The following is a 23,612-nucleotide window of genomic DNA, read 5'->3' on the forward strand; positions in this document are numbered from 1 at the left end:
GGGTTAATAAATGACCAACATTTGTCATAAATATATCAACATGTCGTGCATTTTAAATAATCACAAAACCTGCATTTACTGAGCTGCCATCAACGTTCAAAATGGCGTCGCAGCTGTAACAACAGCAGAAATGCAGCAGGACTTCACAGTTTGTTGTTTCTGTCCTTCATTGTCCCGCCTCCTCATCATTTCTGTCCAATGGGAGCAAAGATCATCACATTTACTGAGTGTTGCTGAAAGCTGTTAAACGTCCTTTTCTCTGTTCATTTTGATAAACTGATTCCCGCAGCAGATGATTTGTCGCTGCTTTAGCTGAGACCCTCCTGCACCAACCAACCCTCACGGCTTGCCGCCCTGGGCAGGGAGCCATATTGTTCAGAAACGGTGATTTTTCTAGAAACATAAACATGTTTGAATCAGAAATCAGACTTGCTGATATTATCCCAGCCTGTAAATGTTCTTCTGATCAGTTTCCAGTTTTATTTCTGCTTCGCTCTCTGGGAGGCAGGAATGAGATGAGAGGTGTCCACCTGAGCAGCGGGGAGGCGGCGGCATGACCGCCCCCTTCCTCTCTCTCCTCTGTCCTCCACCCTCCAGCTCCGCCTGCCTCCTCCTGCTGGCGGGGCGATGAGCCGCTCGGAGCCGCGCTCGGTGGCTGTCGCCTCGGATTGAATTTCTGCTCGGAGCTGCTCGGATTTCTTCCCCACCCCGGAGGTCAGGTTGACAGGCTCCGGTCCGCAGAGCCGCACTTTGCCTGGAAGTTTCCCCCAGCAGCGCAGCTCCACCGGCCGCGGCGCGCCGGCGCGGACAGCCGGAGGACATGGAGCGGCTTTAGGAGGAGATAAAGCCCGGAGGAGGGAACCTCTTCAGGCCGAACAGGAACCAGGACCACGTTCAAGGTGAGCATCATTGTTTTCTTATTTTTCCCCTCACCGAACAAAAAATGCTCCAGAGATATTCTTTCATCTTTTTGTGTGGTTTTAAACGTGGAGAGATGATTTGCACTTTATTAGATGCTTTTTGCCGCATTTCTTCTCTAAAATCAGTTAATCTGCTCCAGTCAGACTAAAGACTCAGAAAGTGGTCGAAAAGCTGCTTCTTATTCAACCTTTTGCAGCTTTGGGATGTAAATAATAAATGTTTTATTGTGTGAAAGTGGGACCGGTGGAGGTGAACGCTGAGTTTGAGGAAAGCTGAATTGGCGCTTTTGCTCCAGCAGCTGCAGGTGGAGCTCAGCTCATCATTAATTGCTGCACTTTGTGCTGCGGCTCATTCTGGACCAGAACCAAGTCCGAGCATCGATCCGCTCCTTTGCAGCATCTTCTAAGATTTACACAAGAAATGACAGAAAGTTCAGATCCCTGCATGTCATTAATAATTAAATCTGTTTGGGATCCGGGCGGGTTGCCGCTTTAAGGAATTGGACGTTTTTTGTTTTTAGAAAAAGTCAAGCAGATCAGCAGCTTTTAGTCAGAATATTGTAAATAAATATCCAGATCAGATCAGAAGTGAAAATGATTTCTGGATGTTTTCTGGTGATGAAAGAGTTTGAAAGAAAAACCCAACATGACTGAACTTCAGCTGTTTTCTTATTGAACATTTTAAAATCTTTGGCTCCAGATCTTTAATATCCCCCTGATTCTCTCTTACGGTGTCCCACAAGGCCCAGTTCTCTGTGCTCAGTTTTTCCACTCGGCACCGTTCTGATGGAGCATGATTCATCATTCCTAAAGTAAATCTCCAGTCTTCTCTGAAACATGCCACCGTGTGTCTGACATGATGCCGGTGGCTTCGTCCTCTTTGCCAAAATGAAGCAGATTCTCTCTGTGCAGCGTCCAAATCTAAATGTTTGTTATTAATCGGCTGAAGTTCTGTGACGCTGTCAGAAATGCTGCTGCTGCTGCATGTCTGTTAATTTGCACACATTTAAATATGAGTATGTTTCCCCAACCGCAGCTTTGTCTGTCCTCACAATCAAGTGTAAAGTTATTTTCTCTGAGTTTCTGCATTTTCATGTTTCCTCTGGCCAGCTGAGCGACAGACAGACAGACAGACAGACAGACAGACAGACAGACAGACAGACAGCTCTGTTGCAGCTCTGTTGGACTTTCTGTTGCTGCTCTTTCCTCATTTCGCTGCATCTCGGTTCTTCATTTCTTTGATTTTTCATCTTTAATCTCCTCCTGTTTGGTAGCTCGGAGTGTTTCTGAAACAAAGCTGGACTGGAAGCAGGCTGGGCTTCCTGGTGCCTCAGTGTGGTGATGATCAGGAGCATCTGACAGTCAGATGGTTGGTCAAAGTCACAAAACGCCTCGGATGCATCAAACCAGATGGAGTTTGATGGATTGTTGGTTTGCATGAAGCTGAGCGGTCACTCAGTGAGGGGTCCAACTAAATTAGAGACAGAAAATGTTATCATTTTTTTAAACTAAACACAAAAAAAAAATGTGAATTTTTTTTTTCAAAACTACATTTGAGATTTCAAGTTTTTTTTTCAGTTTCTAATTTTTGTTTTTTAACACACTTTATGGTCCTAATTTAGCTCCATACCGTATCTGCCCCCTCCTGCAGACCCCACAGGTAAAGGATTTGCTGGTCCAATCATTAAAGTCTCAACATTTATCTAACTAACTCAGCTGGCAAACTAAATATACTTTAAAAAAATGAACCCCGATTTTTTTCTCTTATGACTAAATAACCCAGATTGTTGCTGTTAATTTTTGACTAACTTTACTAACTTTTATAACTTTGTTTTTATTTAGCATAAACCTTTTATCTGTGAGCTCATTTCAAACAGCAGCATTTGATCCTAACGCTTCACCGACCCAAACGTCTTCCTGAGTTCTGGTTCTGAGTCCAGGAACCTTTTCAGTGAGACGTTTGTAGGAACGTTTAGTTTCTTTGCTGTAAACCAAAATGTGTTCGAGCCGCGATTAAAAACTCAAACTGATCAAACTGATCAAACTGATCGGTTGTTGCTCTCGACTTCAGTCGTTTGTGTGAGACTGTTAACATAACTGATGGCTTGTTGAAAATCTATTTTTACGTTTATATTTGGAAATTTGTCCGTTTTTTTACTGAATTGAATTCCTGCATGACGGTGAACTTTCTGAATCCAGCTTCATGTTTAAACTCGTCTTTTCCAACATTGCTGTTATTTTTCTCCTTGTGTTGAAGCTCATTCATTTATTTGGGTTTTATGTTCATAAGGTTACAGTTTCTACACTGCAGTTGTTTCTCTTTTTAATGATTCTGAGTTAATAATTAGACATACTGCATCTAGAGGTGTGCCGATCGATCGGCCACCGATCATAATCGGGCCGATTTCCGTGAAAAAGTGTATGATCAGTGATCGGCAATCATTGGCTCTTGTTGCCGATACCGATCACCTGCATCTCATTTCGCAGCCTGCCTGTGCGGCTGGTCTCCTCTTTCCTTCACACTGCGCAAACGCGCAGCAACAAATCCTAAGCGATGTGTAATTATAACGCACTGAGTGAATGGGGAAGTTTGCGTGTTGCGGCGGAAAATTGAAGCAGGTCAAAATGCATCAACACAACGAAGCTAATGCGACATAAAAACAATGGGATACTTGACGGAGTTTGGCTACATCGAGGCTCACTGCAGTAAAAAAGACATGGAGGATCAGATGGCAGGTAAAGCAGCACAGCTACAAACACCTGGATTAGCATGACGGTCAGAAAGCTAAACAAATAACCCGCAAAATTATGTAAGTCTTGGAGCTGCGATGTAAGACGCTGGTTCTGCTCTCGCTGTTGAACCGCTGCTACGCTACAGGTAGTAATATTTCACAGACGGAGCTGCTCCACCTGGTAGTGACTCTCACACCGAACCTCTGCTTAAAGCTGCAGCATCTAACCTAAAATATAAATTTTACATACGTATTAAAACTTTCGCTGTCCTAACATGAGACAGATAATCTCTAAAAAAATAATCGATCTCCTCCCTGCTCTGCATAATTACTCCGCTCAGTCAGAAACAGCCACTCAGAACTAGCAGTAATCAGCTAGCCGCCATGCTAACAGGAAGTTTTCATTCAGTAACTCAGGATTGTTTATTGTAATGGATCCTGTATTTGCCTTTGAATGTTAAGTTTTATACTTGAATGTTTTTGGCAATGTTGAGAGGTTTTATTTAGGCTCTTTGCATTATTTATCCTCTTCAGAGCTTCCATATGTTATCAGTCTGTTAAAGATAGTTTTACTGATAGCAGGACAATTTGCAGAATGCCTGTTTTGTTTAGTTTTCTTCTTGGAAAAAGTTATTAAAAACAAGTTTTTGTCTAAATTAAGGTGAATTCATGGTTCCTTTTTCCACATAATGTAACCAGTAGGGCTTATGATTAAAAAATAATAATAAAAATTATGTGATCGGTATCGGCAGGAAAAAACCTGATCGGCACATCTCTAATCTATGCTGTCACATTTATAATAATAGAGACACTTGCTGCTCCCAGAACGGTTCATTATTTACTAGTTTTGTTCTTTTATTTAGGTTTTTTTTGTTGCTGCTACCTTATGTTGTCAGACTGGCTCAGTTAAAGGAATTAATCAGTTAATGTGATGTTTGAGGGGAGAAGATTAGTTTTTAACTCATGTTATCTTTCCATGGTTTTAAAAAGGTAAAAACCAAACATAAAATCAGATTTTCACAGGGTTTGGATACATTTCACAGTTTGTTTAGAAGGTTTCTGGTGTCGTCAGAAGGAGTGATGCACACAAACAGACTGCTTATGATTTTTAAAATTTAAAAACTCAAAACATCCTTCTGTCTCCAAACTGTCCACACATCTGAATCTCTGTGCCATTTGGAGGTGTGTGCACTTCCTCCCAGCTGGAGGTCCAACTCCACAGGAAGTTCCAGGTTAGACCAATTTCAATGCTCCGCCTCTGAACTTTATTTTATTGGCCTTAAAACAACAGAAACGGGAGGAACAGACAGATTAATCTGCTTATTTCCCTGATTATTGACTTTCTGATTCTATTGTTTAAATTCCCTCTTGGGTTTTCAGTTTGGAGTTTTCTTAAGGCTGAAGCGTCTTAAGACCCCACCGCTCTAAGAATTATTATGTTTCCTTAGAGCCTGAAAGGTTAGATGTCTGCTGAAAATATCTCTACATGTTTAAACAAACAACCAGGAGGAAAAGATGAAACACTGGAACATTTTCCAACAGAGACTCAAAGTTTTTGAGGTTGAGGACGGAGGAGGCGGAGAGTTTCAGAAAGTCAGAGATTCATCTCCAGAAATAATTCGGCTGAGATCCGGCGGATGAAAGCAGGACTTCATGAAACCGTATAATTTCATCCCTCATCCCTGACATATCATCGCAGCGCCGCTGGACTGGCATTTACCTAAATGTCAGGTGTAAAGCACACATGTGGGCGAACCGTCTCATTTACAGGGATGTTTAATTAATACTTGACGGTTTAACGGCGGACAGCTGCCGCGGCATGAGAGCGTCTGTGACAGAGGATCGTCAGCAGTGGCGCAAAAAGTGGGTATGCAGGGTATGCAACGCATAGGGGCGCAGCACCAGAGGGGGCGCCAAAACCCCGTCTGGAGGGGCGGCGCGCCGATGATTGTTTTCCCATACACTTCGGCGCGTGTAACGCTCCTTCACCTCGCGCACATAACGAGGTAAATGTAGCGAGTTTTACCCTTCACGTATCGTCGCCTCGGGGGGGGGGTGGGGGGAAGCGTCGCTCCTTCACCCTGACGATCCCTCGGGAGGTTGGGTGGTGGGGGGCGCCGATCTATGTTTTCGCATCCACCTGAATAATGTGTAGTTGCGCCACTGATCGTCAGGAAACTGCTGTTCGGTTTCAGCCTCTGCTTTCTGCTGAGTTTGACGTGGAAACGTTTTCAGTTCTGGATGTGAATGAGGTCAGGAGTCAGCGGAGCCGTTCTCCCTGCTCCGCTTTTACGCACCAGGCTATTTCAGGAAGCCAATCTTTCACTTTCCTTCCTGAAACCAGACTCGGATAAGAACAGAGTGGATCAGTATCTCTTCCTGTTAAAAAAAAAAAAAATGCAGTTAACTGAAATACATGTTTCGTTGGGGCTGAAAATGGAAACAAATTGCAGGAGATGAAGCAGCGTTTCAATAAATAATGATGTAGGATTTAATGTTCTCTGATCTGGTGCATCTTGGAGTCGTTTCCATGTGGGACTGAAATCTGAACATTTCTGTAACAGGAAAACTCAATGAGAATTTAAAACATGGATAACTTGATGCCTTCCGGTTGGAAGCTGGAATGTGTGAGTGCGCCCCCTGCAGTCAGAACTGGGAACTGGGAAGTTGGACGTTTCTCACCAATCTGCAGAACGGGACAATTTTTATCTGTAGAATAACTGAGTACTAAAATAATCATGCAGCCCAGGTGGATGGTTATTAAAGTGCACCCCAGCATGATGCTGCCACCGCCGTGCTTCGCAGTGGACTGCTGGGTTCTGGTTTTTCTCTGAGGCCGGAACCAGAACATCTGGTTAAATGAAACCCAGCTGGACTCTGTTTACTGATTGCAGGTGATGACATCAGGACGTTTCTCTCCAGGTTTTTGTCGCTGTGTGTTTCTGTGATCTGGATTTTTATGTTTCTTCAGACGTAACAGCTTCTTCCTCTCTGAGCAACATGTCGGTTCAGAACTCATTTTCTCCAACTTCCCAGCTTCAGCTGCTTCTTCACAAAGTCTCTGGCTTTTTTCCTCTGGTCATTCTGCACATTTTGGACCAGAACCGGAAACAGAACCCGTCTCCTCCTGTTGATGGTTGGACGTTCCCGTCATGTCTTCAGTGTAGTCGGTTGACCAGATGATGGCGGCTCCGGTAAGCAGTGAACGTTTCCCAGGATGAGCCGGACTGGAGCAGCTGGTTCTCCTCCTGACATCGTGGCTGATTTGGTTTCCCACCGAACCGAACCGAACCGAACCGAACCAGAGAGCAGAGACTTCCTGGTCTGGTTTGAAACACATAAACAGATGTGACTCCAGTTCACCTGCCAGAGGTTTAGCATTTAGCTAACAGAAATAATTTAGAGAAGTTTGGTCTGCTTTGCAAAAACACAAAAAAGTATTTTGTTTAGTTTCTGGTTCATTTAAAACAAGACTAACTAACTTACCTGTAATGTTTCAGCAGAATTTATTTTTTGTATAACTTGCTAAGGCCCTGTCTTATTTTAAGTGAACTATGATATTTGCATTAGAAACTAGATAAAATACTTGGTAAGATTTTGTTTTTGCAGTGTGATTTAACTTCAGATGCAGAGAAACATCTTGCTGTTTCTCTTCATGGTGTATGTAAACTTGTGGTTTCAGCCGTTCCTCCTGGGTTGGTGCAGATTTTCCCCCTGATCTCTGGAGCAGTCGTCCGTTTTCCTGCTCCGTGTTTATCCGTGGCCCCGGAGGAGCCAACAGGAAGTGTGTTTACGAGGCGGCGGCGTTGGATTCTGCCTTCTGCAGCGATTAAAGTCAAACGGGTCCCAGTTCCAGCCCTGCGACGCCCAGGCTGGACGACGGGCTGCAGAGCTGGACTCGCCTGGTTTCTCTCTCTGGTCCCCTCCTGCTGTGAGCGCCATCTGCTGGTAAAACTGATCTTTAATCCTGGCAGGATTCCCCAGCAGACCCGCTGCGCTCCGACTGCAGGGCCCGGTGAGGGCCTGCGTCTGATGGAGGCTCCGTCAGCGTTTTAATTCCCGTGGTCGACTCACAAAGCGCCGAGGAGGGAAGTGAAGCTGCAGGGTTGGTTTGGGTGGATCTGATGATGACGACGAGATTTTTAACAAAAATGGATCCAATAGTGTTAAAAAGCAGCAATAAAAGCCAGGATGTTTCTGAAGTTGACTGATTTTTATTCCAGGAAAATCCTAAAGTCAGTCCAGTCACAGCAGAAGTTTCTAAACACCAGCAGAGTCAAGCTAACATACGGAGGGAAAACATGATCAAGTGTCTCTGCTCTGCAAAGGCTGAGGAAGAAACGGCCACAACGTTTCCTCAGGTGGAGGGAAGTGGACCGGGATGTTCTGGAACGACGCGACTCAAAGCTGCTCCCAACTGGAAACCAGTGAGAACAGAAAAGAATCTGATGAAGAAAGAAACTCTGGCTCTAAAACCGAAACCTCAAGGCTTCCAGGTCCAACGAGACGAAGGAGAAGCTCTTTGACCGCAGCTGGTGTTGGAGCCATGAGGAAGATCTGCTGCTGGCGGAGGCGCAGCTGCAACGGCCAGAAGGTTCTGAAGGTCCAGAAGGTTCTGAAGGTCCAGAAGGCCCAGAAGGTTCTGAAGGTCCAGAAGGTTCTGAAGGTTCTGAAGGTCCAGAAGGTTCTGAAGGTTCTGAAGGTCCAGAAGGCCCAGAAGGTTCTGAAGGTCCTGAAGGTCCAGAAGGTTCTGAAGGTCCAGAAAGTTCTGAAGGTTCTGAAAGTTCTGAAGGTCCAGAAGGTTCTGAAGGTCCGGAACCAACGGGTCAGGACCAATGGGTCGGAACCAATGGGTCAGGACCAACCGGTCAGCGCCAATTGGTCGGAACCAACCGGTCGGGACCAACGGGTCAGAACCAACGGGTCGGAACCAACCGGTCGGGACCAACGGGTCAGGACCAACGGGTCGGGACCAACGGGTCAGGACCAACGGGTCAGCCTGAGCCTCACGTTTCCACCTTCAGTCTGAATCTGGGCTGAACCTGAAAGGCGTAAATATTCCTCAGACGCCTGAACCTGATGGAAAATGGAAAAATGTCCGTCTGCATGAGCAGCAGCAACCTGCTGCTGTTCCTGAAATGCATGCTGGGAAATGAGGCTTAAAAATAACATCTGAGGTTTTTATATCAGATTCTGATTTTAATCTTTCTTTTCAAGTGACAGAAAATAATTTCCACCAGTTTTTATTGATCGTCTCTGTTGGTTTGGGTCTGACTATCAGAACGTTTGTTTCATCATGACAATAAAGTCTCTGCATTAGTAAAATAGAGACACAATAATCCCAGAAAACATCCTTTAAATGAGCAGAAGACATTTTAATCTTCAACTTTCATATTGATCTGATGTGATCAGCTCAATAGTTTCAAAGTCTGGATGATGATTTGATTTCCTTATTTATAAAACTGACATCAAAGAATAACTTCAGAAGATTTTGTCACATTACTGCTTTATATTCCGACTTTATCCTCATAGTTAGCAAACTAAACTCTAGCCTCGTCCCAATAGTCAGAAAGTTGACCTGAAGCCCAAATAAATGGAAGCAGAAAACAAGATGGCCGCCCTGAACTACGGAAACCCACAGAGGTCATTAATGGGGAAAAAAAATCTAAATTTTCCGGAAATTAAATCCTCTAAACCAAAAGTTAATTCGGTGCTGAATCTTTTTTCACCTGGCTGATGAACTGAAGATCAAACCTTCAGATCGGATCGGATCCGAGGTACACGGAGCTGAACTGGAACAGCTGACAGATTTTTATTGCATCTTTGATCTTCAGCTTCTTGCCGGTTTGTTGTAGCCCTTCCTCCTCCTCCTCCTCCTCCTCCTCCTCCTCCTCCTCCTCGTTTCTGTCCGCCAGCGCTCAGAGGTCTGACGGCCAGCGAAGGCAGCATCACTGTAATCAGGTTCAGCTGAACAGAAGCTGAATCTGCTCTTTCTGTACAGGAAGCTCATCTATCATGTATTAACTATGATTCTTCTGCATTTGCTTCTTTTTGGATGAAACAAACAGAGATTGTTCTTAAAATGCTCATCGTTTTGTTTGGTTTTTATGGAGATTATTGGTTTGGAACAGAAAAAATTCCCCTGATTGGAAACATTTTGATATTTTCTGTTGATGTCATCAAACAAAGAGGTTTTCCTCCTGCTGCTCCGTCTTGGAGTGAAGCTGCTGCAGGTGGATCAGATCAGTGCTGATTCTTTGTGTTGCATAACCCCAGACTGAGTTTACATGTTAAAAACCAAGAAGTGATTAAAACCGTAAAGCAGTGGTTCTTAACCTGGGTTCGATCGAACCCCAGGGGTTCGGCGGAGCCTCTGCCGACCGCGGAGGTAAAGACACACTTGTGTAAAGTCGTGATGACGCCCCGCTTTGCCATCACTTGCTGCAGAGGATCACGTTACATTGCTTAGCCAATCAGAGGATCACGTTACATTGCTGAGCCAATCAGAGGATCACGTTACATTGCTGAGCCAATCAGAGGATCACGTTACATTGCTTAGCCAATCAGAGGATCACGTTACATTGCTTAGCCAATCAGAGGATCACGCTACATTGCTGAGCCAATCAGAGGATCACGTTACATTGCTTAGCCAATCAGAGGATCACGTTACATTGCTGAGCCAATCAGAGGATCACGTTACATTGCTGAGCCAATCAGAGGATCACGCTACATTGCTGAGCCAATCAGAGGATCACGTTACATTGCTTAGCCAATCAGAGGATCACGTTACATTGCTTAGCCAATCAGAGGATCACGCTACATTGCTTAGCCAATCAGAGGATCACGTTACATTGCTGAGCCAATCAGAGGATCACGCTTCATTGCTGAGCCAATCAGAGGATCACGTTACATTGCTTAGCCAATCAGAGGATCACGTTACATTGCTTAGCCAATCAGAGGATCACGCTACATTGCTGAGCCAATCAGAGGATCACGTTACATTGCTGAGCCAATCAGAGGATCACGTTACATTGCTTAGCCAATCAGAGGATCACGTTGCATTGCTGAGCCAATCAGAGGATCACGTTACATTGCTTAGCCAATCAGAGGATCACGCTACATTGCTGAGCCAATCAGAGGATCACGTTACATTGCTGAGCCAATCAGAGGATCACGTTACATTGCTTAGCCAATCAGAGGATCACGTTACATTGCTTAGCCAATCAGAGGATCACGCTACATTGCTGAGCCAATCAGAGGATCACGTTACATTGCTGAGCCAATCAGAGGATCACGTTACATTGCTTAGCCAATCAGAGCTGCGGAGGAGCCCTGATTGAAGGAGTTCCACTCTTTTTACCAAACTCTATAGTCTAAATCTGCTCCTTAGTCGCATCTTTTCGGGGTTGCTACTGCCTCTAGTGGCATGGGGGTGGTAGCATAATTACATTACTAAATCAGAATACCGTAAAGTATGTTGCGTGTTGGGGTGTGTGTGTGTGGGGGTGTAGGTGGAGGAGGAGGAATAAGAAGGGTTCGGTGAATGCGCATATGAAACTGGGGGGTTTGGTACCTCAACAAAGGTTAAGAACCACTGCCGTAAAGTAACTGACAGCTTAGCGAAGGGAGGGAAATGAGTTGAAGCTCCTCAGATAAACATTGAATGTGTTCATGTTTGAACGTTATGAGGTCATTTCCTGTCCTCCTCTCCTCTCAGGGATCACCGGGAAGCCGGACCTCGTCCTTCTCCTCCGGATCCGATGGCTGAAATGGTACGTAGATCCGCCTGAAGTTCACCAGCCTCAGCTGAACGCCGAGGTCTCCGACAACACACGAACGCATCATGATGATGATGATGATGATGGCCTTGATGAAGGTTTTTCTGCTGCCGCGTTTCTCTCTCCTCCATCCAGCGCAGATTTAAGTTCAACGTTATCTTAACATCAATGTTACTTTTTTTATTTTTAGAATTTCAAAGTTTTTCAGATTCATTTTTCATCCACAGTTAAAACACGGCTGTGCTGCATTACATGTTTGATCTGTGATTTCCAGCTTCAGTTTTCATCCTGGAAGGTCAAAGGGTGAAAGGTCAGAGGTGAATAATCTGTAGGTGGCGCTACAAACACAACCTGGTGGGATTCAGGTCGGCTTGCTGCTCTGCAGTTTCTGCGTTTGGAGGAAACTTGTCTGAATATTTTTGGTCTTTTTCTTCTCGGCGCTGCGCTGCGTTCAGATCTAAACTCTGATGCTGCAGCATTTCTGCCAGCAGTGAGTTTAGAAGGTGCTAAAATCCTGCAGCTTCGGGTTTTTATTATGTATTTATTGTGATTGTTGTAGTTTTGGTCTAAAGTGGACAGAGAAATGTTTCAGATTCAGGATTATAATGTTTAGGGATATTAGATTAAAAATGAAACGCGCCTCAGATAAAGTTCAGTTCTTCAGTCGGTGGGAGAAAAAACTTTTATCAGCAAATATTAAGTATTTAACTTCCTGAGGCTCCATCTGCAAACAGGAGCTAAAACTTAAACGTCTGCAGCCTGAACTAAGGTTTTTATCACGACTTCCAGATAAAGCAAATTAATCAGATTTATTAAGTTTATATTTTAATCCCTAAATGAAGCAGCTGTAGAAACTCACTTATCAAAACTATTATTATTATTCTCTATTTGCATTTGGTTGTAATGTGGCAGCGCCCCCTGCTGGTGGGTCTGAACCAACTCTTGGTCCAATCAGTTTATTTATGTGGGAAAGTTTTGATCAAAAACCAAATTATGTCCATAAAACGTTTTACCTGCTGCGTATGATCCATGACTGATCAATACAGAAAATCAATAATCTGTCAGAACAGAGAAATACATTTTCTGATTAAAGTCGGATGAGCTTGTTTATAGTTATTCATTTGTTTTAAGGTTAGCGATAAATTCATAAATATATTTTTGTTTATACAAGAACATGTTATTATGTATGAACTAAATCTTTGCGATTAAATTTTTTTTTATTGTAATAAAACAAACATTTTATTTCTCCTTCCTGTTCAAAGTGAGCGGCGTGTGGCTGCATGTAGATGATGATCGAAATAAAATAAAATAATTTAAGGCGAGTCGCTGAACCTCCACAGCCTCTGATTTAAAACATCTGATGACAGAGAAGAAACATTTATTTTAACAATGATTATAAACATTTATCTTCATTTTCATAATAAAATGTCTGACCAGCTGATTTACTGTTACTTTGACATGCAGTTTTCCATAACTAGCTCAGAACTGTTAGCATGTCCAGTGGCTGGTAATCCTGGATTATTCTGGATTATTCATTATGACCGTAACTCCAGATTATTCAGAAGAAATAAATTTATTTCTGAAACAATAAAAAGAAGCGGTTTGGGAAACAGCTAGCCGCTACGCTAGCTGACTGTTATGTCCTGATTTTATTCATTTTATTGGCTCAGTCACTGAAATGAACCTCAGAAATAAATGTTTGCATCATTTACATTTTTATTTTTTCAGAAGTTGCTCAGATAACATTGAAGAAGTTCACATGAACATTATCTGAATTATTTATTGTGTAATGATAAAAGCATCTGAGTGGTTTTACCTTGAAGCTGAGGCTTCAGGATGTTCCTCAGTGAATCGTCTCTACATGCAGACTGAGGACGTTCAGAGCTTCAGGCTGAATTACGGCTTCAGCCTCCACCGTGTCTGAAATGGCTCAAAGAAAACATCGTCCTCTGGACACGGCAGCATAAAGCTGAGCGATGACGGACATTCAGACGGCCGAGTTCATGCAGAGCAGAAAATCCTCCTGATGGAGAATCAGACCGAAGAGCAACGAGGAGACGATGATTATCAGCTGATATCAAACTGATTAAGAAACAAAATCATTACAAAATAATGTCACCAGAATGGAGTCGCAGTCGGACGAGATTAAATCATAATATGAGAAAAAAGTCGTAATATTAGGAGAATAAAGTCAGAATTACCATGATGAGATTAAAATCATTCTAAAATAAAGCCCTATACAACAATAAATTCAAATTATTATAATAAAGCTGTAATAATACAAGAAAAAGTCGTCGTTTTCTGAGAACTCCCACACAAAAGATAATGAGATAAATGTATAAATAGTTTATATTTTAACATCAGCAGCTGGATTTTGAAAACGACCAAAACTGAGCTGCTCAGGTTATTAAATCCTCACGACTCTCAAAGCTTTTATCTCATTAAAACAACTTTTTCTGATAATATTGAACTTTAATTTAACCAGTATTATGATTTTATTCCTTTATATGTTCCTTTCTGTCTGATGTTGAGTTTAAATGTTTTATGTTTGAACTTTTGGTCTTTCTGATGGATATTAATGCATTTTTAATGTAGTTGTGTTCCTGGCCGTAGTTTACCGGTTATTGAAAAGCAGAAGTTTCTGTGTGAGCCGCAGCGTCTCTCTGGTGGGTCAGTAACAGGTCAGTGAATTCCCAGTGTGATTGAACTAGGCCACTCAGCGGTGACACCTGGAGCGTAAAGCTGCGAAGTGAGCAGGAGGAATCCCAGCTGCTCTCAGATCAGATCTTCCTGTTTTTAACTCGGTGATTCAGGAACCGCCGGAGCGGCGTGTTGCTGGAGCTGCTGCTCACCTGCATGCAGGCGGCTCCATGTTTCCATCACGGCGGCTCGATGTTTCCATCACTGCGGCGGCTCCGTGTTTCCATCAGGGCTGCTCCGTGTTTCCATCAGGGCGGCTCCGTGTTTCCATCATGGCGGCTCGATGTTTCCATCATGGCGGCTCGATGTTTCCATCATGGCGGCTCCGTGTTTCCATCATGGCGGCTCCGTGTTTCCATCACGGCGGCTCCGTGTTTCCGTCATGGCGGCGGCTCCGTGTTTCCGTCATGGCGGCGGCTCCGTGTTTCCATCATGGCGGCGGCTCCGTGTTTCCATCATGGCGGCTCGATGTTTCCATCACGGCGGCTCCGTGTTTCCGTCATGGCAGCGGCTCCGTGTTTCCATCACGGCGGCTCCGTGTTTCCGTCATGGCGGCGGCTCCGTGTTTCCATCATGGCGGCGGCTCCGTGTTTCCATCATGGCGGCTCCGTGTTTCCATCATGGCGACTCGATGTTTCCATCACGGCGGCTCCGTGTTTCCATCATGGCGGCTCCGTGTTTCCATCACGGCGGCGGCTCCGTGTTTCCATCATGGCGACTCGATGTTTCCATCATGGCGGCGGCTCGATGTTTCCATCACGGCGGCTCCGTGTTTCCATCATGGCGGCGGCTCCGTGTTTCCATCACGGCGGCTCCGTGTTTCCATCATGGCGGCTCCGTGTTTCCATCACAGCGGCTCGATGTTTCCATCACGGCGGCTCCGTGTTTCCATCATGGCGGCGGCTCGATGTTTCCATCATGGCGGCTCCGTGTTTCCATCATGGCGGCTCCGTGTTTCCATCATGGCGGCTCCGTGTTTCCATCATGGCGGCTCGATGTTTCCATCATGGCGGCTCGATGTTTCCATCATGGCGGCTCGATGTTTCCATCATGGCGGCTCCGTGTTTCCATCATGGCGGCTCCGTGTTTCCATCATGGCGGCTCCGTGTTTCCATCATGGCGGCTCGATGTTTCCATCATGGCGGCTCCGTGTTTCCATCACAGCGGCTCGATGTTTCCATCACGGCGGCTCCGTGTTTCCATCATGGCGGCGGCTCGATGTTTCCATCACGGCGGCTCCGTGTTTCCATCATGGCGGCTCCGTGTTTCCATCATGGCGGCGGCTCGATGTTTCCATCACGGCGGCTCCGTGTTTCCATCATGGCGGCGGCTCTGTGTTTCCATCACGGCGGCTCGATGTTTCCATCACGGCGGCTCGATGTTTCCATCATGGCGGCTCGATGTTTCCATCACGGCGGCTCCGTGTTTCCGTCATGGCAGCGGCTCCGTGTTTCCATCACGGCGGCTCCGTGTTTCCATCATGGCGGCGGCTCCGTGTTTCCATCATGGCGGCTCGATGTTTCCATCATGGCGGCTCCGTGTTTCCATCATGGCGGCTCCGTGTTTCCATCATGGCGGCTCCGTGTTTCCATCATGGCGACTCGATGTTTCCATCATGGCGGCTCCGTGTTTCCATCATGGCGGCTCCGTGTTTCCATCACGGCGGCGGCTCCGTGTTTCCATCATGGCGGCTCCGTGTTTCCATCATGGCGGCGGCTCGATGTTTCCATCACGGCGGCTCCGTGTTTCCATCATGGCGGCGGCTCCGTGTTTCCATCACGGCGGCTCCGTGTTTCCATCACGGCGGCTCCGTGTTTCCATCACGGCGGCTCCGTGTTTCCATCATGGCGGCTCCGTGTTTCCATCACAGCGGCTCGATGTTTCCATCACGGCGGCTCGATGTTTCCATCACGGCGGCTCCTCGATGTTTCCATCATGGCGGCTCCGTGTTTCCATCATGGCGACTCGATGTTTCCATCACGGCGGCTCCGTGTTTCCATCATGGCGGCTCCGTGTTTCCATCACGGCGGCGGCTCCGTGTTTCCATCATGGCGGCTCCGTGTTTCCATCATGGCGGCGGCTCGATGTTTCCATCACGGCGGCTCCGTGTTTCCATCATGGCGGCGGCTCCGTGTTTCCATCACGGCGGCTCCGTGTTTCCATCACGGCGGCTCCGTGTTTCCATCATGGCGGCTCCGTGTTTCCATCACGGCGGCTCGATGTTTCCATCACGGCGGCTCCGTGTTTCCATCATGGCGGCGGCTCGATGTTTCCATCATGGCGGCTCCGTGTTTCCATCATGGCGACTCGATGTTTCCATCACGGCGGCTCCGTGTTTCCATCATGGCGGCTCCGTGTTTCCATCATGGCGGCTCCGTGTTTCCATCATGGCGGCTCCGTGTTTCCATCATGGCGACTCGATGTTTCCATCACGGCGGCTCGATGTTTCCATCACGGCGGCTCCGTGTTTCCGTCATGGCAGCGGCTCTGTGTTTCCATCACGGCGGCTCCGTGTTTCAGTCATGGCGGCGGCTCCGTGTTTCCATCACGGCGGCTCCGTGTTTCCATCACGGCGGCTCCGTGTTTCCATCATGGCGGCGGCTCCGTGTTTCCATCATGGCGGCTCTCGCCAGGCGTGTGATTGGCTCTGCGTGTCGCTGTGTCTGCTGGACGGTCATCGTTCTGCTCATATCGCTCTTTAAATTTGTGTCATTTATCTGAAGCAGCTCCATTGTTTGCTGTCTCGGCCATCGATTGGACATTTTCCCCGCTTGTCGCGTCTCGTCTTGGTTTCATGACCTGCATCAGGAGAACCTGCTGCTGCTGATCTTTGGTTTATTTCAGAACAAAATAATCAGATGAAACCAAAATAAATGACATAAATGAGTAAAACTTCAGACATTCCCTCTGCTTGTTATTCACCAGCAGATAGACTTTAATATTATATAATTTTCCCTTTTAATTTGTCCTCTTCTCAAACAAAATGCCAGCTAAAATAACAAGCAACTGAAGAATTACATTGCAAATTAAATAACTTCATAGCAATAAAATAAATCTATTTAACTAAAATCATCCTTTCTACATTATTTTAAACAGTTTGACGTTTTTCTCTCTGCTTCAGCTCAGCTTTTATTCCACAGCTGAACAAACGGAGACCCAAACTGTTCTCCTGGTTGGTTGTAATACTTTTAAATTTAAATTATTTCTCACATTATACCCTCACTCTCAAACCTTGAACATTTTCTGGACCTTGTTTGGTGTTTATGTCCTTAAACTCGTCCTGTAAACTGTCATATTTAACTAAATCTGTGACTTTAAGTTACTTTGTTTACAGGAAAAGTGAATGAATATGATAGAAATATTCAACATTTTTACATGTTGCTCTCTTTGGTAATATAATTAACAGCTGTAATGATGTAATGTGTGTGTTACCCCAAACATCTGGACAGAAAGTTCATTATGAGATTATTGTTCAGTATAGAGTTTGGACTGAACTATAATCTAAAACATGTTTTACTTTGAGGATTTTCACAGTTTTGGTTGGAGATACTTGGTGTTTAATTTCCAGGTTAGCTGAGACTTTATATCTTTACATTTTATTTTTCTCTTTTATTCTGAAACATATTCTGCTAAAAGCTTTGTCAGTTTGTCAGTTTGATAAGGAAGCTGTTAATTCACTTAGACGTCGCAGATGGAGGCTAAAACGAGAGACACCAGCTTGAAAAGTCTGATTGGGAAACGGAACGAGTTCGCAGATAAAAGTGGGACATGGAGAAAATAACGTGTGTGTGTGTGTGTGTGTGTGTGTGTGTGTGTACGCGTGTGTGTGTAGGTGTGTAGGAGGTGGGGTCCAAGTTTTTGAGTGAGCAAATAAACTACCAGCCAAGTGAACAAATTTGGCAAAGAGAAGTGAAAACGAAGTGCAAGACAAACTCAGTTGGGATCGACTTCAGAGCCGACGTAGAACGGATCAGAACTGTTTTCAGCCTTTGGTTCTTCCTCTGCAAAGGTCACCGAGCATCACCAGATCAATATGATCCATATTTTTCAGTGGGTTGCAATGGTTTGATTTCTGTCAAACATGCAGAAACATTAACTGCTGAGCACGGCGTGGAGGGGTCATGCTGTGGGCTCAAGCTTTGGGCTTGTTTTGCCGCCTCAGTCGACCTGCAACACTGAAAGAAAAGCTGGATTTGGCCGAAGTCTCTCCACCAAACATACATGGAGAGTTACTGGAAACGGTTATTGCTGGTTTGTTGCTCAGATATTAAGAATCCAGACGCTTTTTTTCCTGGAGGATTGTGAAACAGAAAAGGTTCCTGGACCTTGTGAAGTCGACACCAGCAACACGAGAGACTTTGGGTTTCTGTTCGTCAGTCGGGCAGCAGTGGGTGAATCTCTGCCAGCTTGCAGGAGCGATAAAGACTCTCCGGCGCCAGAAAGAGAAAATATTATCCCCACTGGAGTCCCGGCCGCTCTCCTCCGGTAACACAGATTATGGATGTCCTGATATTCTCCTACCATCAAACCAAACTACACCTCAGAGACTCGCATGTTCTCATTTGGCTTAAAAATATATCTGCTGAAGTTAAAACACGTCTTTTTAAATCAGACTAATGAAGGGAAACACAAGGATCATCTCAGGTTTCCTCAGTGATATAATTACCAGGTGGATTGTAAATGTTTAACATGAGAATAACAACATCCTGGTTTCAGCAGACTAATGAGAATCAGAACTTAGTTTATGGAGAATGTAAAGCAGATTCATAGAACAAAACTGGACTCATGAATATTTGGATCAACTGGCTTTAGTCACAACATCCACTCTAATGGGACACTGAGGTCACCAACTGGACCATTAAAGTCACTAATTAGGTTATTATTGATCAGTAATTGGGTCATTATGTCACTTGATGATCCAGTTCTGCTGTCGGTTGGTTTCTACACGTCTGGGCTGCAGAGCTGGTGTTAGAAAGATGAAACCTGAAGCTCCTCCTCTGGTTAGTCTCATGTTTGTCATGATGACTTCCTCTCTGGAGCCGCTTCCGTTTCCTGTCCGACATGTGGACATTACCGTCTTCAAACCAGTTCCTCTCATCCTTCAGATAGAAACATCCTCTGATTCTGACGTGATGGATTTACTTTCCTCAGCTGCTGGTTAGTTTCTCCTGCTGTGAACATTCATGTCTGAGACGTTTATCCCTGGAATGAGCTGATCTCTAACTGTGCTGCGTTTGAAATGCATCTGGATATGAAGCCTGGAAAAGTCTCTGAATGTCCATTTTTACCTTTTTACCTATTACCTCATTAGAGCCGTTGGAAGTTTTAGATGGAATCAGTTCGGTGACCTTGAGATGACCTCAGCAGCAGTCTGACACTGAAAATAAAAATTAAATCCCTGAAACAGAAAAACCTTTAAAAAAGACATCTAAATGTTTTTATGCAGCTTTTTATTTCAATAAAAGGCTGGAGGTGAAACTCAACGCCTGCAGTTTATGAAAACCTTCAAAGTCTCGTTTTAAAAAGACATGAAATACGATCCGACATAAATCTGTTTCCCACCTTCAACGTGACAAACGGTAAAGTTCACCTGAAACACAGACACGTCTGCTGGGAAGGCAAAATGAAACGGTTCAGGTTCAGAATTGAATTGTCTGAGGTTAACTCACATTTAGTCAGTCTTTTATTTTGGTGGGAACACTTCCTGTGCTGCCCCAAAGTCTCCAACATTTTTAAAGTCAAAGGTCAAAGTTTAAGTCTGTCTCCGCTGTAGCTGTGGCGAACTCCCAAACAAACTGATGCACTTTGTCAAATCTGCCTTTTCCAAACTCATTACATGGATTAGTGGCTCTAATTCAGAAATACTTTGGGATTCAGCCATCTAATATCCACCGCTGTCTTTCTGAACAATCACATTAATATTATTCAAACCTTTTATTTGTTTTATAAGAACAACAAGAAACAGACAAAAGCTGACATCACACATTTAGTACCTAGAAAACTAGATTCTGAAAACGGCAGGAGAAAAACAATCTGATGAAACCAACAGATTATAATCTGTCCCACTTTGTCGTCTCTGAGTGGATCAAGCTTTGGGCCTTGGTGACAAAGGAGAGTTTTCTAGAAAAGTTTGTTGAAGGAGCGAAGCTGAAGTCATTCTTTAAACACACTGTGATTCTGTTCACAGTGGACTGACTTTGGTTCAGTTGATGCAGGATCTGAAGAAATTCTTTGGAGCTGAAGCGTCAGAGCTGCTGCTCAGAGACGATCCATGATGGAGGGAGCACGTTGCTGTAAATCCTTCAGGTTTAAACCGACTGCTGTCCAAACGCATCCCAGCATGAGCTGATACTTGGATCCCTTCCTTCTTAAAATCTCATTTGTTCTTTGTTTCTCATTTGTTGGTTGAAGCAAAGTGACCCTCTTTCTGCACACAGAGAGTATTAATGATTAATGTTCTATATGTTGAGCCAGGATGACCTGGATGTGATTGGTTACTTGCTCTTTGAGGAGTTTTCTAGTTAGACGGTCTCTATTCTCTACCAAAAACATTCATCCGTCCATTCAGTCCCGCTTGTCCTTGCAGTCGGTCTACATCCAGGTGGCTTCCAGCCTGGACTCATCGCTGGTCAGTCATCCACACATGCACATCACACCTCAGGTCAGTTTGGAGACCGTTGGCCTAATGGCTGGACTGTCTCATCCTAAACTCTTTGCTCAGCAGTGGGAAAAAGGTCCTGATGAAGATTCATAGAAAGATGCAGCTGTAGAGACGACTTGGACACAGAGCCAGAGCATGGAGTGTGAGATAAACACACACACTGTCATTATTTGTTCAGTCTGATGTATACGCTCACATCCGTCTGACTGCAGCTCAACATGAACCTGTACAACTCGGCGTGTGCAGCTGAACTTCTGCAGGTTTGTGTGTAACGTGCAGCAGCCGATCAAACCTTGAGGCTGTTATTCTTGACTCATTGGTGCCGTCGTCTCTGAAACGACGGCCTTCATAGAGGGATGATTTAAATGTCGGTACATGTGAAGCTGCTCTGCAACCTTAAACAGGCCATTTTAAGGGGAATGTGACACTTCAGTGTGTCAACTGTAAACCCAACGCAACCCGACTTCACCGTCTACCGGTGTGTAAGAAACTGTTAAAATAAATAAAGTAGTGATGCTTCAGCTGGTGGCCCATCGTGTTTATGACACACTGAGGGAAACCCTGGATAATTATGTACCAGACGTCCTGTTGTCTTCCTGTGGATCCCAGACAGACAGCAGTGTGTGCGGAACGGTACGGCTGAAGTTTGTGCCATAATTAGAAAGTAAACTTGCTAAACAAGATGAAGTCATGCCTTTAGAAATTAAACCAAACTGCGTGTCGGATTTGGTCACACAACAAGAATTTGAGAGCTTAATCAAAAGTCAGGCATGGGATTTGTATTTCACATTCAGATGACGATAAATTAGACCCTGCAGGAGCCGAACGTCTGCAGATAACGAGCTGCAGCTACTTAAAGATCCAATTAGCTCTAATAAGCTTCACACTACCTGAAGCTGAGCCTGGAGAGCGAGTTTACTGTACCACACACACACATGCACACGCACCCACACACGCACCCACATGCACACGCACCCACACACGCACCCACACACACACGCACCCACATGCACACGCACCCACATGCACACGCACGCGCACACACACAGAGCCCAATTTTTACCTGCTTAAGTTCATTTGTGTCACAAAACACACACGTGTCTCCATCCTGAGTCAAACACTTCCTGGATGCCTCTGGGCTTTGGAGGTTTGGCCCCTCTGGTGCTCTTGTGGCCCCTCTGGTGCTCTTGTGGCCCCTCTGGTGCTCTCGGGGCCCCTCTGGTGCTCTTGTGGCCCCTCTGGTGCTCTCGGGGCCCCTCTGGTGCTCTCGGGGCCCCTCTGGTGCTCTTGTGGCCCCTCTGGTGCTCTCGGGGCCCCTCTGGTGTTCTTGTGGCCCCTCTGGTGCTCTCGGGGCCCCTCTGGTGCTCTTGTGGCCCCTCTGGTGCTCTCGGGGCCCCTCTGGTGCTCTTGTGGCCCCTCTGGTGCTCTCGGGGCCCCTCTGGTGTTCTTGTGGCCTCTCTGGTGCTCTTGTGGCCCTTCTGGTGTTCCTGTGGCCCCTCTGGTGCTCTCGGGGCCCCTCTGGTGCTCTCGGGGCCCCTCTGGTGTTCTTGTGGCCCCTCTGGTGCTCTTGTGGCCCCTCTGGTGCTCTTGTGGCCCCTCTGGTGCTCTCGGGGCCCCTCTGGTGCTCTTGTGGCCCCTCTGGTGCTCTCGGGGCCCCTCTGGTGCTCTTGTGGCTCCTCTGGTGCTCTCGGGGCCCCTCTGGTGTTCTTGTGCCCCCTCTGGTGCTCTTGTGGCTCCTCTGGTGCTCTTGTGGCCCCTCTGGTGCTCTCGGGGCCCCTCTGGTGCTCTTGTGGCCCCTCTGGTGCTCTCGGGGCCCCTCTGGTGCTCTTGGGGCCCCTCTGGTGCTCTTGTGGCCCCTCTGGTGCTCTCGGGGCCCCTCTGGTGCTCTTGTGGCCCCTCTGGTGCTCTCGGGGCCCCTCTGGTGCTCTTGTGGCCCCTCTGGTGCTCTCGGGGCCCCTCTGGTGCTCTTGTGGCCCCTCTGGTGCTCTCGGGGCCCCTCTGGTGTTCCTGTGGCCCCTCTGGTGCTCTCGGGGCCCCTCTGGTGCTCTCGGGGCCCGTCATCGGTCAGCAGACGGTTGGGTTGATGTCCGTCAGAAACGTTCATTGTTCTGGTGCTGCTCAGAACCAACGTTTGGCCCAGATGCAGTCCAGACTGGACTCTCTGGTTCCGTGTCGAACCGCTGATGTTTCACCACATGCGGTTCCACACTCAGGTTTATGGATTTTATTACATTTTAAACTAATGTAGACTTTAAATTATTGATATGTTTTAATAATTACAGCATGCTTAATTTGTCACAATCACATTTTAATCAAATATTGACAAAATAAGCAACATTTAAATTCAAAATGAAAGCTGCTGCTAAATTATTGAAGTAGACATACAAGATCAACAATAAAGATATTTAACCTGTTATTGACATTAGCGTTAGCGTCTGTGCTATGAGGTCATTTCCTGTTGGACCGCCCAGCTGTCTGGTGGTTCCTGGGTCATTCCTGAACATCCAACCATCTGCCTGTCATCGGGATGAAATGGTAAAAACTCGGATTCATATGAGGATAAAAAGCAGCCCAGTTTAAAAAAACACTTGTTGACTTTGCTTAAAGGTAAAGAAACCGACTCATTTAAAAGAATCCGACTCATTTAAAAGAATCCGACTCATTTAAAAAAACCCGACTCATTTAAAAGAATCCGACTCATTTAAAAGAATCCGACTCATTTAAAAGAATCCGACTCATTTAAAAGAATCCGACTCATTTAAAAGAATCCGACTCATTTAAAAGAATCCGACTCATTTAAAAAAACCCGACTCATTTAAAA

The 23,612-nt window shown here is 45.6% G+C and overlaps 1 protein-coding gene across 1 annotated transcript in view; it reads left to right on the forward strand.

Moving 5' to 3' along the window:
• The first annotated feature begins 563 nt into the window (after nucleotides 1–563).
• Nucleotides 564–23,612, forward strand: part of LOC103463007 (SH3 and multiple ankyrin repeat domains protein 2) — a 189,521-nt gene continuing 166,472 nt past the window's right edge. Inside the window, exons 1-2 of the mRNA XM_081605588.1 lie at nucleotides 564–899; nucleotides 11,370–11,424. Coding sequence (XP_081461714.1) covers nucleotides 11,413–11,424 — 12 coding nt within the window. The 5' untranslated portion in view covers nucleotides 564–899; nucleotides 11,370–11,412. The remainder of the gene's footprint in view (nucleotides 900–11,369; nucleotides 11,425–23,612) is intronic.

Source organism: Poecilia reticulata, chromosome 3, assembly GCF_904066995.2.
Source record: "Poecilia reticulata chromosome 3, P_reticulata-male-v2, whole genome shotgun sequence".
NCBI lineage: Eukaryota > Metazoa > Chordata > Actinopteri > Cyprinodontiformes > Poeciliidae > Poecilia > Poecilia reticulata.